This window comes from Fundulus heteroclitus, unplaced genomic scaffold (genome assembly GCF_011125445.2).
Source record: "Fundulus heteroclitus isolate FHET01 unplaced genomic scaffold, MU-UCD_Fhet_4.1 scaffold_50, whole genome shotgun sequence".
NCBI lineage: Eukaryota > Metazoa > Chordata > Actinopteri > Cyprinodontiformes > Fundulidae > Fundulus > Fundulus heteroclitus.
Window position 1 is genome coordinate 802872 of NW_023396923.1, and position 18809 is coordinate 821680.

Consider the following 18809-nt stretch of genomic DNA (forward strand, 5'->3'; position numbering starts at 1 on the left):
GAAGGTGTTGTCCATGATGGATGTGAACTTGGACAACACCCTCCTCTCAGCTACTTCCTCCACAGAGTCCAGAGTACAGCCCAGGACAGAAGTGGCCTTCCTCACCAGCTTATTCAGCCTCTTTCTGTCCCGCTCTGTGCTGCCAGGAGCCCAGCAGACGACAGCGTAGAGGAGGGCTGAGGCCACCACAGAGTCATAGAAAGTTTTTAGCAGAGGCCCTTCTTATACAGGGCATCGGTGTTGTGAGTCCAGTCCAGCTTATTGTTGACATGAACACCCAGGTATTTGAAACTCTCTACAGTTTCTATGTCCTGCCCCTGGATGTTCACAGTTGAGTGAGGTGGGGGTCTTCTCCTGAAGTCGATCACCATCTCCTTGGTCTTACTGGTGTTTAAGCACAGATGGTTTTTCTCACACCAGTCCACAAAGTCCATGATGACCGACCGGTACTCCAGCTCGTTCCCCTCAGACACACAGCCCACAATGGCCGAGTCATCAGAGAACTTCTGAAGGTGGCTGCTGTCCGTGTTGTAGGTGAAGTCCGAGGTGTAAAGGGTGAAGAGAAACGGAGACAGAACGGTGCCCTGGGGGGCCCCGGTGCTGCAGAGTGCCACCTCTGACTGACAGCCGTGCAGCCGCACGTACTGAGGGCGGTTAGTGAGGTAGTCCATGGTCCAGTCAGCCAGATGTTTGTCCACCCCAGCGTCCTCCAGCTTCCCCCTCAGTAGCACCGGTCTGATGGTGTTGAAAGCGCTGGAGAAGTCAAAGAACATGACTCTCACAGCGCTCCCGGTGGTCTCCAGGTGGGTTAGCGCCCGCTGCAGCAGGTAGATGATGGCATCCTCTGCTCCGATGTTGGTCGGAAAGCCTCAGGACCGTCCGGTCCTGAGGCTTTCCTTTGTTTCAGCCTCGTGAGCTGTCCTGCATTGGTGAGACTGTGAGGGGGGAGGAAGGTAGGGCTGAAGGTGTGGATGGGTCAGTCGTTGATAGGAGTGGCGGTGGGGGGGATGGTAGGTCTCTGGAGGGCTGGTGGTTGGAGATGTGTGGAGAGTTGACGGCAGGGAGGGGGCCAGTGTGGGGGGAGTCGAACCGAGTGAAGAATGTGTTCAACTCATCTGCAGACTTGGTGTCACAGTCTGCAGCCCTGCTGGTCCTCTGCCCGAAGCCGGAGATGTTCTTCAGACCTCTCCACACATCTCTGACGTTGTTCTGTGCCAGCTGCTCCTCCATCTTCTTCCCATAGTCCTTCTTTGCTGCCCTGATCTTCCACTGGAGCTCCCGCTGGACTCTACGCTGCCCCTCTCTGTCCCCTGAGAGGAAAGCCCTCTTCTTCTGGTTCAGGAGGACTTTCAGCTCAGGGGTCACCCAGCGGGGGTTGTTTGGAAAGCATCGTAGCCGTCGTGATGGCACGATGCTCTCCACACAGAAGTTCATGTAGTCAGTGATGCATTCAGTCAGGCTGTTGATGTCATCTCCATTAGAGCTTTGGAACATGCTCCAGTCTGTGGTTCTGAAACGGTCCCTCAGCTTCTCACTGGCTTCGTCTGACCAAACTTTCACTGACTTCTTCTGTGCCTTTTGTCTCCTCACCAGTGGAATGTAATGGGGGAGCAGATAGACGAGGTTGTGGTCTGAGCGTCCCAGAGGGGGGAGGGGGGCGGAGGTGTAGGCGTCTTTAACATTTGCATAAAAAAGGTCCAGCGTTTTATTGTCCCTTGTTTTACACGTGACGTACTGGGTGAGCGTGGGGAGGGTGGAACGGAGGGAGGCATGATTGAAATCCCCTGTGATCAGCAGGAGAGCGCGGGGGTGCTGTGTTTGCAGATTGTTTACAGCGGCGTGGATCCGCTCAAACGCGGCGGCGTCCGCGGAGGGAGGGATGTAAACACAGAGCATGATCACGTGGCCGAACTCTCTCGGCAAGTAATAAGGTCTCAAACTTACTGCGAGAAGTTCAACATCCGAGCAGCATATCTGCTGCTTTCAATTCAATTTCAATTCAATTTTATTTATATAGCGCCAAATCATGAAACATGTCATCTCAAGGCACTTTACAAAGTCAAGTTCAATCATATTATACAGATTGGGTCAGATTATACAGATTGGTCAAAAATGTCCTATATAAGGAAACCAGTTGATTGCATCAAAGTCCCGACAAGCAGCAGTCACTCCTGGGGAACCGTAGAGCCACAGGGAGAGTCATCTGCATTGTACATGGCTTTGCTGCAATCCCTCATACTGAGCAAGCATGAAGCGACAGTGGAAAGAAAAACCACCCATTAACGGGAAGGAAAAACCTCCGGCAGAACCGGGCTCAGTATGAACGGTCATCTGCCTCGACCGACTGGGGTTACAGAAGACAGAACAGAGACACAACAAGACAGACAAACAAGCACAGAAGCACACATTGATCTAGTAATCTGTTCTACATTAGATGGTAGTAGCGGGTGAGCCGTCTTCTCTGGATGATGTCACAGTTAACAAAACGCCAGACCAGGTGTACCTACTATGAAGAAAAAGAGAGAGAGCAAAAAGTTAAAAGCTGAAATGACGACAGTCATTTCAATGTAATACAATGCAAAACTGGAGAACAGTAGACTGAAGAACAGTAGAAATCAGTAAAGTGAGAAAATTAGACCCTGATGTCCTCCAGCAGCCTAGGCCTATCACAGCACAACTATAGAGATAGCTCAGGGTATGAGCCACTCTAACTATAAGCTTTGTCAAAAAGGAAAGTTTTAAGATTAGTCTTAAAAATAGATAGGGTGTCTGCCTCACGGACCAAAACTGGGAGTTGGTTCCACAGGAGAGGAGCCTGATAGCTAAAGGATCTGCCTCCCATTCTACTTTTAGAGACTCTAGGAACCACCAGCAGACCTGCAGTCTGAGAGCGAAGTGCTCTGTTAGGAACATACGGGGTAATCAGAGCTCTGATATATGATGGAGCTTGATTATTAAGGGCTTTATACGTTAGAAGGAGAATTTTAAATTCTATTCTTGATTTAACAGGAAGCCAATGAAGGGAAGCTAAAATTGGAGAAATATGATCCCTCTTGTTGATTTTCATCAGAACTCTTGCCGCAGCATTTTGAATCAGCTGAAGACTTCGAACTGCATTTTGTGGACTTCCTGATAGTAAAGAATTACAATAGTCCAGCCTTGAAGTAACAAATGCATGGACTAGTTTTTCAGCATCACTGCTGGACAGAATGTTTCTAATTTTGGCGATATTCCGGAGGTGAAAAAAGGAAACTCTGGAAACCTGTTTAATATGGGATTTAAATGACATGTCTTGGTCGAAAACAACACCAAGATTTTTAACTTTATTACCAGAGGCCAAGTTAATGCCATCCAGATTAAGTGATTGATTAAGAACTTTATTTTTTGAAGACTCTGGCCCAAAGATTACAACTTCTGTCTTGTCAGAATTTAAATGCAGGAAATTTAAAGTCATCCAGCTTTTGATGTCATCAAGACATGACTGCAGTCGAAGTAACTGATTGGATTCATCAGGATTTATGGATAAATATAGCTGAGTGTCATCAGCATAACAGTGGAAATTAATCCCATGCTGTCTGATAATTTTGCCAATCGGAAGCATATATATAGTAAATAGAATTGGTCCAAGGACTGAACCCTGTGGTACTCCACAGGTGACCCTAGAGTTTGAGGAAGATTTATTATTAACATGAACAAACTGGAATCTGTCCGACAGATAAGATTTAAACCAGCCTAATGCTTTTCCCTTAATCCCTACAGTATGCTCAAGTCTTTGTAGGAGAATATTGTGATCAACTGTATCAAATGCAGCACTGAGATCTAACAGGACAAGTATAGACACAAGTCCATTATCTGAGGCCATGAGAATATCATTAGTGACCTTCACCAGAGCTGTTTCAGTGCTATGATGAGCTCTGAAGCCTGACTGAAACTCCTCAAGTAGGTCATTACTTTGTAAATGTTCACATAGTTGATTAGCAACTACTCTCTCAAGAATTTTAGATAAGAAAAGAAGATTAGATATAGGTCTGTAATTTACTAACTCATCTTGATCAAGAGATGGTTTCTTAAGTAAAGGTTTAATAACAGCTACTTTAAAAGCCTGTGGTACATATCCATTTACCAAGGATACATTAATCATGTCTAAAATAGGACCACTGATCAGAGGGAATACCTCCTTAAACAACTTGGTTGGGATTGGGTCTAACATACAGGTAGAAGGTTTAGATGAAGCTAAAATTTTAGATAGCTCAGAAAGCTCTACTGCTTTTAAACAGTTCAGACACTGCGCAGGTTCTAAGGATTCCTCCAATGCTGCCTCACTTACTGAGGATGAGGTAATCATGTTTGGGAGGATGCCAATTATTTTATTTTTAATGGAATCAATTTTATTTATGAAGAATCCCATAAAATCATTACTGCTAAGAGCTAAGGGAATGGATGGATCAACAGAGCTGTGGCTCTGGGTAAGTTTGGCAACTGTACTGAAGAGAAATCTAGGATTATTCTTATTCTCCTCAATTAATGATGAAAAATATACTGCTCTAACTCTGCGAAGGGTCTTGTTATACAACAATAGACTGTTCTTCCAGATTAAGTAGGATTCCTCTTGGTGTGTAGAGCGCCATTTTCTCTCCAATTTCGTAACATTGTGCTTCAAGGAACGCAGCTCTGAATTAAACCAAGGAGCCAGCTTCCTGTGAATAATCACCTTCTTTTTCAAGGGAGCTACATTGTCTAATGCAGAACGCAATGACGAAGTCATACCGTTTACAAAGACATCTATTTGTGAATTGGAAGAAACAACATTGCTGCCATCTACAGGGCATTTCTGCAATACGGAGGATATTAAAAAGGGGACAGACTCTTTAAGTTTTGATACAGCATTATCCGATAAAGATCTACTATAATGGAACCCTCTTTTGGGGGTGGAGAACTCAGTTAGATTAAACTCAAATGTTATTAAAAAATGATCAGATAGGACAGGGTTGTGAGGAAATACTGTTAATTCTTCACAATCAATGCCATATGTCAGAACAAGTTCTAAAGTATGGAGCCGAGAGTGCGTCGGTTCATGCACATTTTGAGCAAAACCAATTGAATCTAGGATAGTTTTAAAGGCTACACTAAGGTTATCACATTCTGTGTCAACATGGATGTTAAAATCACCCACTATAATAGCCTTATCAGTATTTAACACCAAATCAGATAAGAAATCTGACAACTCATCCAAAAACTGAGTGTAAGGGCCTGGTGGACGATACAAAACAACAAACAGAAGAGGTTTTATTGCTTTGCAGCTTGGATGAGGGAAACTGAGGGTTAAATGTTCAAAAGAACTGTAGTTATTAATTGGCCTGGGACTAATTAATAAATCAGACTGAAAGATAGTTGCCACTCCTCCTCCTCTTCCCACAGATCTGGGAATGTGGAAATTTTAATAATTGGAGGGAGTTGACTCATTTATACTAACGTAGTCCTCTTGTAGCCAGGTTTCTGTGAGACAAAACAAATCAATCTGTTTATCAGAAATCAATTCGTTAACTAACAAAGTCTTTGGAGGGAGAGACCTTATATTTAATAGACCACATTTAATTGTTTTATTTTTAGGTTCAAGGTGAACCGTATTGATTTTTATTAGGTTTTTATGATTTGTTCCTTTTAGATAAGTTTTTGATCTGTTAAGTTTTGGCCGTGGGAAAGACACCGTCTCAATAGGATAATGGATGGGTAACAGTACAGAAGCTGCAGAGAGGTGTGTTAAACTACGGCTCTGCTTCCTGGTCTGGACCCTGGGTTGTCAGCATTTAGGAGGACTAATAAATCCGGCCAGATTTCTAGAAAGAAGAGCTGCACCATCCAAAGTAGGATGGATGCCGTCTCTCCGGATCAGACCAGGTTTTCCCCAGAAAGTTCTCCAGTTATCAATGTAGCCCACGTCGTTTTCAGGACACCACCTAGACAACCAGCGGTTTAATGATGACATGCGGCTAAACATGTCATCACTGGTCAAATCAGGCAGGGGACCAGAGAAAATTACGGAGTCCGACATTGCTTTAGCAAACTCACACACCGAAGCAACACCAACTTTAGTGACCTCCGATCGGCGTGACTCGGGTGTCATTACCGCCAGCGTGAATAACAATCTTACTGTATTTACGCTTATCCTTAGCCAGCAGTTTTAGGTAAGATTCTATGTCGCCCGTTCTGGCCCCTGGCAGGCATTTAACTATGGTCCCTGGTGTCTCTAGTGCCACGTTTCTGACTATTGAGCTCCCAATAACCAGGATCGGCTTCTCAGCGGGTGTGTCGCTGAGTGGGGAAAATTTGTTTGAAACGCAGACGGGTTGGTGGTGAACTGGGGGCTGAAATCTAGAGCTATGCTTCCTACGAACTGTCACCCAGCCGGCCTGCTTACCCGGCTGCTCGGGTGCTTCTGGAGGACCACTAAGTGAACTAACGCTAGGTCTATGTGGCTCCGCGCTAGCAGAGGGGCGGCTATCAGCTGGTCTTTCCATAGCACGGAGCCGGGACTCTAATTCTGACACCCTCGCCTCCAAAGCTACAAAAACACTACATTTATTACAAGTACCATTATCACTAAAGGAGGCAGAGGAATAGCTAAACATCTGACACAGAGAGCAGGAGATAAGGGGAGACTTAGTCAGAGACGGAGAAGCTGAAGTAATAGTAGGAGAGGAAGCCATTGTGGAGCTAAAGCTAGGCTAGGCTAAAGCTAGGCTAGCGCCCTTCTACCACGCCAAGAGAGCAAACCGTGAAACACGAGGAGTTCCCAAGCGTGATGTGCAGCAACAGAAAATGTTTTAAAAGTGCTTATGTGTTAGAAACAGATGTTACAGCAAAGAGATTAAAGATAAAAGCGAGAGAATCTGGAGCAACAAACCGTTGCTCACACAGTGAAAACAGGAAGTGATACAATACGCCTTACCGCAAACAGGAAGTCTCACGTGAACATGCGCCGCGTTACACCATCTCTCATTCACAAACACCGCCAGCCCTCCGCCTCTCTTTTTTCCGCTCCCCGCATAAGTTCTGTCCACGCGGATGAGTTTAAAGCCGTCCAGGGAGATCACTGAGTCCGGGACAGATCCATCTAACCACGTCTCCATGAAGCACATAATGCTAGCGTCTCTGTACTTACTTTGGAAACGGGTTAGTGCTGTGAGTTCCTCGGTCTTGTTCCGTAAACATCTAACTTTTCCCCTGACAACCGATGGTAAATAACCTTTCCTCCGCTTCGTCCTCCCGCCCCGACATCCTATCCGCCTCCTCCGTATTTTTGCGGGGATGTATAGTTTCTCAGCGTGGTGACGAACGGGGCCGCAGCGCGAGGAGTCACGTAGTCCGAGAAGCTGGTTCCTCGTGTAGATCAAGGGAGTTGCGGACAAAGGGATCTCCACTTGCGGCATCGAAATGTGCCAAAAGTAACAAAAATATAATCACTAGAGTCCCAAAAGTTGGTTTCTTCAGGGCATCTAGGATCAGAATACCCGATCCGGTATTGAATAGTATACAAGCAATCCAGAAAACACAATAAAAAGGAGAAAGTAGGAAAAGAAGGGATACCGCCGATGTGACTGGCTGCTGCCTGCCTGCGCAGCGCCATCTTACGCAACTTTACCTTGTCAACTATGTCAACTTTACCTTACAGTCTTTTAAACTAGTCCCTTTAACATCTACCGAAGTCCCAGCATCGCAATCGCTGAGTCGTAACTGTTGTCTACTCTCAGGTCAGCTTGCGACTCCCGCTCTGATCAGCAAAGTCCAATCAGGTAGCAGTATTCGCTCTAATACTCAATGCTGTAGGAAAATCAAGGACCTGAGTGAAGTTGGCCCCCCCCACCCTCTTCAAATCAGACGAAATTGGTGTCAAACGTTTGTGCTACATTTGTGCTGGTTTGTGCAGCAAAAATTTTCGTTTGTGCCGCTATCATTTTAAAGATATAAACAAATGTTTTTAGGGGTCATCAAAGGTCAACCAGCCCCCCCCCCCCCCCACCTTCTTCAAATTAGACAAAATTGATGTCAATCAACTCAACTCCGTTTGTGCTGGTTTGTGCAGCAAATATTTTCGTTTGTGCTGCTTTCGTTTTGAAGATATTAATGAAAAGGTAAAGGTCAAAAGGTCAACCAGCCCCCCCACCTTCTTCAAATTAGACAAAATTGGTGTCAAATGTTTGTGCTACGTTTGTGCTGGTTTGTGCAGCAAAAATGTTCGTTTGTGCCGCTATCATTTTAAAGATATAAACAAATGTTTTTAGAGGTCATCAAAGGTCAACCAGCCCCCCCACCTTCTTCAAATCAGACGAAATGGGTGTCAATTAACTCGACTCCATTTGTGCTGGTTTGTACAGCAAAAAAATGTTTTTGTGCCGCTTTCATTTTAAAGGAGAAGTCCGGTCAACGGGGAAAAATCAGGGGATCATTAGGTATACCTAAAATTAAACGTTCGTGGTGATTTAATGAATTTAGGGTTAATCAATAAGAAAATAAAAGCATAAATTGTCGTCTCAATCAGTGTATATGGGCAATAATGGCGAAGTGATACGACACACACATGCTCACTGTTGTGAAGCCCTCTTATTTTATGTGACTTTGGTCTAATTTTTTTACAGTCGCTTGTAAATTTTATGAGTTGCGGGTTATAGGTTTTTTTGGGCCTGTTTCTGAAAATGAAGTTGCTTGTTTTGGCTCTAAACTAAGTAACGTTGAAATATCCCTCCGCCTCATAACACGCTGCAGCTCATCCTGACAGGAGCAGAGTGAACTCAGGAGGAGCCGATCTGGTCGTATTTTCTGCAGTTTACGGTTGCAATAACTGATGATAACTGCTGAAAGTAGATTAGGCGGTGCAGATCACCATTTTGAGCAGAGATTGGTTCTAAAAATGAGTTTTTACTCCCTGATAACATTGCAGAACCCAACCCATAAACCGTATTTAATGCTTATTTGTTGTCTTTTTATGTCTCTAAAATGTAAAATTAGTATTAATTTAAATTGAAATGGTTAATATCATGTCTATCTTTGTATAAGGGGTTAAAAAATTGTTTGGCATGAAAATGGATATTTACTTACAAGGGGACAGATAGGGCATTGGTACTTGCTCTACAGCTGATACCGCGACCTGACGTCACAAACTGGGAGGAGGCAGTACTGTTCTTCACCAAGGTGGCTGCCCCCATAAAAGGGCCGTAAAATGAAAATGACTCTTAATTAAAAAGCTTATCATTTATTGAACAGTATGTAATATTCTTATATTTACAGTACTTTCAGCAGTTTAAATTCTGATTTTGACCGGCGGGGAAGAGCAGACTAAGGGGGGTTTAAGTAGAGGTGTTGGCAGGTGTACTGAGTCCTGGATAATTAGAAACGACAGATGGAACTAACGAGGAGGTGGAGTGTGAGCTGGGCTGCATGAGAGGTGAAAGTTCTAAAAAGTTCATGGGGAGACAGGGAGGTCATAAACTGCCTCATGTCAAGTACTCAGCACTACTATCATTTTAATGATATTAATAGGTTGTAGAGGTCATCAAAGGTCAGTAAACATCTGTTCATGCTGAAAATGTGAATTTCATACAAATTATAAGTTGCTAACCTATGAACAACAATAATTTAATTTTAACCTGGAAAAAAATGATAGTGGCACAAACGAAAATTTTTGCTGCACAAACCAGCACAAACGTAGCACAAACGTTTGACACCAATTTTGTCTAATTTGAAGAAGGTGGGGAGGCTGGTTGACCTTTTGACCTTTACCTTTTCATTAATATCTTCAAAACGAAAGCAGCACAAACGAAAATTTTTGCTGCACAAACCAGCACAAACAGAGTTGAGTTGATTGACATCAATTTCGTCTGATTTGAAGAAGGTGGGGGGGCTGGTTGACCTCTGATGACCTCTAAAAACATTTGTTTATATCTTTAAAATGATAGCGGCACAAACGAAAATTTTTGCTGCACAAACCAGCACAAACGTAGCACAAACGTAGCACAAACATTTGACACCAATTTCGTCAGATTTGAAGAGGGTGGGGGGGCCAACTTCACTCAGGTAAATCAAGGTTCCCTTTATGCACGCACACGCATTCTCAGCTCACTATCAGAATCCCGCTTCATGCCACTCTTGTATAGTCATAATGAAACTCTTTGTGGGATATCCCCCCATTCCTTTTTTCATCTACAACAACTCGTTGAAGAAACCCTTATGAGTTACACGAGTATTAAATTTCCCTTTGGAACTAATAAAGTATTTTTCCATTTAATTAAAATTTAGTTGAACTATATTAATTACCTCTGGAAAGCTTTTTTAAAATGTTATAAATCATGAATAAAGGAAAGACAGAAAGTTATATTTGTGTCAAAGTGCAGCCGCATACTTGCATGCTTCTCATGGCCTGCTTTTTATGCTTTTGTCGTTTAAACAGACTGAGATCCAGTCACCCCTGCTACACAAAGACCAAGCTTCAAGAAACCGTTACCCAGTGAAGTATGGCTTCATCTTCCTGTTCTTGGCTTTGTCCGTGTTATTCTTCATGCTTTACAACATTGATGTCAGGAATTGGAAGAGCTCTATATTGGCTGGGGTGAGGAGTTTTCATGTTTTATTCATTAGTTCTAATTATATGAGCATCATCTACTTCTCACAATCTTCTAAGATTAATTTATTGAATTTATTATGTTTTCCTGATTTTGCTCAAAGTCACTATCTCTTCTCTGCACCCTTCCAAACCATGTCAGTTTTATCTTTTCTTTAACATTATTTTATTTCAGTATAGGCAAATATCCATGTCCATACATGCAAATGTGTGGAACAGTTGGCATCTCAGCAGACAATAATAAAGTAATATGATATAAAGAAAACAGAGAAAAAATATGATTTACAATCTACATCCCAAAGGGAAAGCTCAACCCAAAAACAGAAACACAAACAACTGGCCAGGGATCACATGATGATCCAAGACTAATGATAATTGCACATTTATAGATCGCTAGATGAACTAAGGTGTCTCAATACATGAGCCCACATATCATTAAACATATCTAGACTGAGATGGAGTTGTTCTGTTATCTTCTCCTTTAAGAAAATCATTTTATTATTTTCTCACCATTGAACTACCATAGGTGGTAATGACTTGAGCCAAGATTTGGTTATCTTCTTTGCTACTAGTAAAAATATCTGAATAAGTTCATTCTTGTCTCGCTTTAACCCATCTCCCTTAAATACTCCTAGGAAACAGTGCCTTGGAGCCAGAAGAAGGTCTTGTCCTGGGGTCCGTTCTTCGTACGTTGCTTAAAACATCCGAGATCAAATGACACATCCAAGATGATTTCATCCGGCTAATCATGATCCGGCTAACTGGGTTCTTCGAACACACCTGTTGTTTACGATTAGTATGGCTGGATTGAGTTATCTGAGATGACCGCGCGTTCATGCGTTTGTTTAAAAGGGGAAATGTATCGATAGTAGAAACAATGATCAGCAACGCTGCTATTGGCTGTTCAGCATGAACAAAGAACGCCCACAGTTTTTCTCCCAAGCAGAACAAGAGCTTGGAAGGTTATGCCGAATTTGAGTCATTAATTAAAACACCTCAAAATCTGCTAAAGCCAGGAGAGAGGGCCGGCAAAAAGTAGCAGACAAATTAATGCGTAAATACTGTCCATGGTAAATGTTTCTATCACATTCTACAGCATGAATCTTTGCATTTTAATAATTTGATATTATTTGTTATTTTATATCAGAGCCACGGGACCCACTAGAACATGGGGACAAGTAAAAGTGAAATACAAGAATATTCTACAAAATGGTAGCCTTTAATTATTACACTTTATTTTAAAAAGGCACTTGTTCTGTCAAGAGATCCACATTTCAGTGTCATTCCTTAGAGACGGGACCTAAAGGACGCATGCAAACTGGGAAGTTTAACAACAACAAAAAAATCTTTATCCATAAAAAAATGAAAATTTTCCTTTTCCAAGTCATCCACAGTTTACACGGTAAAACTGTATTGCTCCGTGGCTAGATAATCCATCCATAGTTTTTTCTAATACAATATACGGCTCGACAGGAAGCAAGCCTTTCAAAGTAAACTAAACTTCACAATAAAATGGCCCAAACAAATCTTCTTACTATAGGATAAAAATAAAAAGCAAACCATCATACAAATAACTTAAATATTTTAGATTTATGGCTCCAACACGACTTTTTCCTCTAAACGCCACTGTTAAATGATGTGTTTGTCTGTTTATAACAGCCACCAAGAAAAAATCTCTACTGTCGCGCTGCGCTAAAGGATCCTGTCTATTGCGCAATACGCGATTAATTCGAAAAACTCTGCAAATTATTTTTGCACCTTCCGCAACAGGTTGCAGTCGTAAAAATGGACATGGCTACGGCAGACTTCCCCATCTCCTCTGCTTAAACAGCCGTGATCTAATCTTGTTTACATGAAACAAGCCTGCTCTGGAGCAGGCTCAAGCTGGCGCACATGTTGCTATGACAACAAGTGCAGGAAGTCTTTCAAAGAACCAAACGATCCAAGATCATGCCAAATCGTCAACAATGAAATCCTGCTAACTGAGTTAGCGACGTACGAAGAACGGACCCCTGCTGTAGTTCCTATCTCTGATAGACTGTTTGGAAAAATGGCTTCAAGATGGGGCAATCCCAAAAAATAAGAGTATAGTCTCCCACAAGGTTAACATCTCGCCAGCATAGATTTGGTGCCATCAAATCTAGATATTAAAGAGGGAATTCTAAAAAATTAAGCGCATCATGACCTTCCACTTAAATTATTTCCAAATTGGATTATTTGTCATTTTATGTACACTTTCACATGCCAGAATCCAATTTTCATCTATAATAATTGTATTGTTTTTAATTCCCACTTTCCTGTAACATCAAAAGATTTGTCTGATAATTCTGACCAGGCCAGCTGACAGCTTTGCTAGGGCAACGCAGTCTTTTTGGACCCCCCCTCTACACTTGCCATCACCACACACACACACACACACACACACACACACACACACACACACACACACACACACACACACACACACACACACACACACACAAAGTCAACTTAACTGTATACTTCATGCCCTGGAAATCTCTGTATTTTATACTGGATATTTCCAACCCATCTATTGAATTTAGTGCACTAGTTGATCTTTTCTTCATGAGAGAACAGCAAGCACTGCAGCTAAAATATGGCTTTTTTTGACCTGCTGTATTTTAGCCAGTCCCTAAGCTTGATGTATCATGAAACTGTTGACCTTTCGGGTTTTGTGATTTTTATTTTATTATTACAATTAAATAATAATAATAATAATGTTATGTTCATAGTGTTTTTTTTCCTAATCCACCTCTTATATCTTTTGTTGTGTGCACCTGCATGTTGCTTTAATCCTGTAAATGTCCCCGTCGTGGGATAACTAAAGGATTAGCTAATGTTATTTTATCTTAAATAAAACTTTTTAATAGGATATATGTACTGGGTTCTTTCAAGGTCTTAATTACATTTTCTGTGTGGGCTCCAGTAACATATGATAGATAATATCTACTTTGAAAGTTAACATAATCTGCTGCTGAAGATTACCACTCTTATCTACCTGGATGTTCTCTGGAGGACTGAAACGCCTCAGTCAGTGACATCAGTCTGTGGGCCGAGTCTGTCGGGGCAATGAGAGAAGTTTCGTCTCCTCTCTCCGTTTTTGTCGCTCAACGTTTTCTTACTCATGGTTTTTCATGTGTTTAGATAAATTTCTTGTGTTTCCACTGAATTTAACTGAATTTAACTTTTACAAAACATACAGCTTGATTTTAATGTACGGCATTAAAATAGAGCCAAACAGCGCTTCTTTCTCTCTTCATGTTTTTCTGCTGCGGCATTCTCTCTCTCTCACCTAGTCTGAGCAGCAGAGCGGTTGTTTGTGAGAGAGAGCTGAGTGGGCGGGCCAGGCTGAGCCTGCGTGCTGATTGGCTGGCGCCACTGAGCCATGTACGAGAGGGGAGGGGGAGCAGCAAACAGCCGAGACACAGACAGGGAGACTTTGGTGACGCTGCTGCAGTCGCGTGCGCTGACTGACACTCTGACCATTTTAATGGTCATTCAGAGTGTCAGTTTTGGGGCCCCCCCTCTGTCCTGACCTGTTTGTCCCTCCCTGTCGGCGAGCGTGATTCTGACTGTAGCAAATTGTAAATTTTTGACATCAGTTTAGTTTTAAATTTTTCTTTTATAGTCTTAATTATATATAATTCTATAGGAGATGGCAACTTTCTTAAATCTTCCCCTTGCCCTGATTAATCTTTTTTTAACCTGTCCTGTAGAGACTCACAATGGGGACCCAGATATAGAGCAGAGAGGGCACGGAATAAGGAGAGTACTCGGGCTTTGACCAGATAGGGCAGGGGCAGAAGGGCAGGAAATGCTGGATCTCTACTGGCAAATCCAGTCAAATAAATCTGGCGAAGAGGTAGGGACTGAGGTGAGCTACGTATATATGCAGCAGATAACAGGTGTGGCTGGACCTTGATTTTTTTGAGGAACAGGGGAACCTGATCCCATACATTGCAGCAAAGACAGGCATGAAAAAGAAACAGAGTCTGGCAGCAGCGTGAATCATGACATGTCCTGTCTGGCAGCGTACCATTAAGACTTGCTGTCTTGATGCCAAAGAGAGCCCAAGAGACTTACTTTTACCAGTGGAGCATTACTGCTTTCGCTAATGTGCTCCGCTTGACATGTTTGTAAAAAAACTTTATTGGATATTATTTTGGGATTATTTTAAGTTCAATGGACAGAAAAGTTAGGGAAAAGAGAAAAAGTAAAGTATGAGGAAACAATTTAAAAAGGAGAAAACATGACACGAATTGAGCAGATGAAATAGGAGAATGAGACATCCTCAGAGTCTGCTTCTCCAACAACAGAAAGAGATATAAAAAGAACAGGAAAACCAACCAAAAAAGTATCACAGGTAAACAAACCAAATCTTTGATAACATCCCTGAAAAACATGTAGGATTGTTTATTTGGCTGTATAGAAGTGTATCTGTAAGCACTCGGATCCAAGCACTTGTGGGTCATTGTGAGAGCATGCTTGTATATCTAAGGTTTATTCATAACAAAAATCATCAAAAATGGTTGTGGGGAGCCAAAGACACCCCCCCCCCCCGAGCACCAAGGCAGATAACGGGGAGACCAAAACTCCAGATTTTCAAAACGGCCCCCAGAGCACAGAAACCCAAGAAAGACCAACACAGGAATAGCTGTGTCCCCCATCCCAGAGAAAAGCCTCAGGAAATCCGCCAGCAGGCACAGTGCCGAAGCCCCCGAGGACTGCATCGACGTGCATGTGGGCTCCCCTGGTAGCCAGCTATGCCAAAGCAGATCCAGCCATGTGCCCAGAAACCCAAGGGCCAGGAGAACACCGCCCCCTAACAGACCTGGGACAGACCCAGAAAGCACAGGCTGCCAGGAGTGAGCCAGTACACACCCAAGCACACAAATCCAGAAACCGAGGACCACCAATGCACCAGCTGGTCAATCAAGGCCCCAACTATCAGAGGGCAGCCAGACTGGAGGTGATGGGCTCCACTCTTTGTGAAGACCTGAGATGTCCTGGGAGAGGGGTAGGCCCAAAACCCATCCTTGCAAAAAGACAAACACAGTCACATTCACACTTTTCCATCCTGCATGCAAACACTCATAACCACCAGACCCGGTGGCATGGGCGGGCATTGGGGGGCCGTGCCCGCCCACTGAGCCAGCCGTGCCCGCCCAGGACTGGAAGCTGCCTTTTTTTTTTTTACCTCGGAGTGGCCAACGTCCAGGTACTATCTTTGATGTGTCAATCATAAAATTCAACCAATCACATCAATGACTGAAGGCAACATGCTAGCCAATCACAGCTGGAGAGGGGCGGGACACTGAGTCATACATTCATAGCGTTGAGAGACGCTGCGGCTCAACTCTGGTCACCGTCGGTCTGATTACCAAACAATTACAAGAAGTGACAACGAAGCAAGCGAGGGCGAACTGGAAGCAGCGCTATGAATTTCTGTGTGAAACATTAGCATCGAAGTCAACACTGGAGTAAACATTCACGCTAGGAGGATTAGCTAGGACAGCTAGGAGCACCAGGAGCAGAACCAAGCAGGAAAACTCTGCCAAATTGAAGGGTTACTTGGTGGCAGAAGGGAACTCTGCTTTGTTCTGATCCTTGTGCTCCACAGCTGCTGTAGTTACAGAACCTCTGCTAGTGTGATTTTTTTACATCAGTCAGTGATCAGCCTGACACCAGCGCTCATGTTTATCAGTGTGTAGCTTATGCTGGACTTGAGTCAAGACACAGCACTACAGGTTGTCTCACTGTTGATTTCCAACCCAAACCCAGCATAAAACCTGCCCAATTTAAAAGAAAAAACAAGCCCAAATCTCAAACTCTCTCATGTTAAAAGCACAGAATTATTAAACACATAAAAACATGTCATTAGTACACGACTGCACTGAAGCAAAGAAAAAAACTGCACCTACAGGCTCCGCACAAAATGTACAATCAGACAACCAAATAACACCCAAGATCACTTTAACAATCATGATATATCAACTGGAAAAAAACTTTTTATCAATAGCTTTCCAACATGAGTTGTAAAGCTACCTTAATATAAACTTAATTTCTCTTAGTATAGCTCAATCAAACATTGCTCTTTCACAGCCATGAAATATTTTTAAGTTGATCAGCAGAACTCAACCCCTCTTGGGCGTTTACATTGACCAATACAATTTCATAGTGGCACTTGATTAACCATTATTATTTTCTTGTTTTATCATAACAAACAATAGTATTCATTATAACTATTATTCATTGATAATGTCAGATTTGACAGATTCGACTCATTTAAAAAATAAATTGATCGGTAAAATAAGTTGAAGGAGATGGCACTTTATTAAAATGGTTTTAGTTTTAGTATTCTTTCTAAAAGCCCGACAAATGTTGTGAAAAACTTCCCAAATTTTTACAACCTGCCCATAAGCTCTTTTGTTCCAGCTCAATGTGTTCAAAAGAAGCCTAATTGGGTGGAGACCTGCCTAATTTGGCAATACTGACCACACTATTGCTTTTGTTTGTTAGTTTTTTTAGATTTTGGGATTATATTGAGAATTTCTTTCTCAGCACTGTGGGAGTAGTCACAGAGCCACTGTTCAGCCTGAAGCATTTAAAATTTTTTGTAGTGTGCCCAAGTAATTTGTTTCTGCAGCCGGGTCTGATAACCACACATGAGAAAAGACACCATAGACATACTCAGACTCACCACACACATCCTATACTCCCAGGTCCATGTGCCGGCACCCCAGAGGGGTATCCAGCCCCTGATTGGGAGGTAATACCCATCATCAGGATGGGGGGCATACCCGGTCCACACCCTGCCCCCCTGATCCCTGCCCCATTGACTCCAGAGCCAGTCCTGCCAGAGAAGCCTGCCTCCTCATGCTTAAATGTCATGTTGTTGCCTTTTGTTCACAAGTACAAAGTTAAAATGGGAGGTTGGCTGCCCGCCACAGCCCACCCCACCTCCGGAAGGTGGAAGCCCCCCCCCCCCCCCCCCCCATAAAACCCCCCCAAAACCTTCACTATATATATATATATGCAGTTTTATGGTGAAGGCAGGAGAAGACACCAGGAGGGAGTCCTCAACAATTTACCCACTCCAGATACCTCAAGTGCCCCTCCTGCCCTGCCCTACACACGTGTTTCATGTCTCAAGCATCTAAGTTTTACAGTTGTCTAGGTGTCCAGGTTGCCACTAGACAGCGGGGCTGGGACATTCTCCCTGCTCCCAAGGGATGTTCTCACTCCCCAAGGTTCCACATGTGTTGCAGCATGACGGAGCATGTATAGGAAGGGGTCCGAGGATGGTGAGGAAAGGACTGGCGAGCAAAATGCCCTCCCAGGAAACCAGATCCCCCACTGACAACAATAAGCACCCTCGTTCTCCAAAACCCACCTCGGGAGGGAGGCACCACCAGCAACGCTACCAAAATCAGCTGGGTCCGAGGCAAAGGACAAGCACCAAGGCCCATGAATCAACTGCAAACCGGAACCAGCACCCCCCCAAACCACCCCCACCCCATCCGTGCAGGAGAGCCTAGATCACTAGGAACTGAAACCACCCCAGCAAAAAAAATTAAATATGCCTACTCAACCCCAGAAACAGCTTCAGTCAGCCAGCCAGTCCAAACCATACAGATCCCATGATCTATGGATAGAACCAGCACCTGGAATTGCCATTAACCAGGAATGAAAAACAAGGAGCCGGTACCATACACTGAGCCACCAATGGTTACCCCCCAGAATAAAAAGAGTAAATTTATACTAACCACACCCCAACATTCACATAGCTACTGGACCACATAAGACAATAGACACCCAGGCTGGTGTCACTCTAACTCAACTTCCCCCAGTCACCCCACTAGCTGAATGCACTTCCTGGTGGGACAGCATCTGCAATGAGATGTTAAGAACCAAACTCCCAACCAGCTTGAAAGGCTCCAAGGCCCACCAGTGCATCAGAGGCCACGGGTAGGGCCAGACACCGTAGCTTGCACCAACTTTTATCTTTCCAACTTTGTCTCCAAACTAATCAACCTGAGCAAATAAGTAAGTAATCTATAATATGTCTTTTTTACTCACTCCCAATGAAAATTTTTTCATACCTTTTACATATCATATATTTGTATTCTTATTAATAAATTATTAACAAACTTTTGACAAACGCTTTTAGGAG

At 43.2% G+C, this 18809-nt stretch overlaps 1 protein-coding gene across 1 annotated transcript in view; it reads left to right on the forward strand.

Moving 5' to 3' along the window:
• LOC105922790 (NXPE family member 3) overlaps nt 1-18809 on the forward strand; it is a 116103-nt gene that overhangs the window by 38079 nt on the left and 59215 nt on the right. The window contains exon 3 of the mRNA XM_036132397.1: nt 10445-10603. Coding sequence (XP_035988290.1) covers nt 10445-10603 — 159 coding nt within the window. The remainder of the gene's footprint in view (nt 1-10444; nt 10604-18809) is intronic.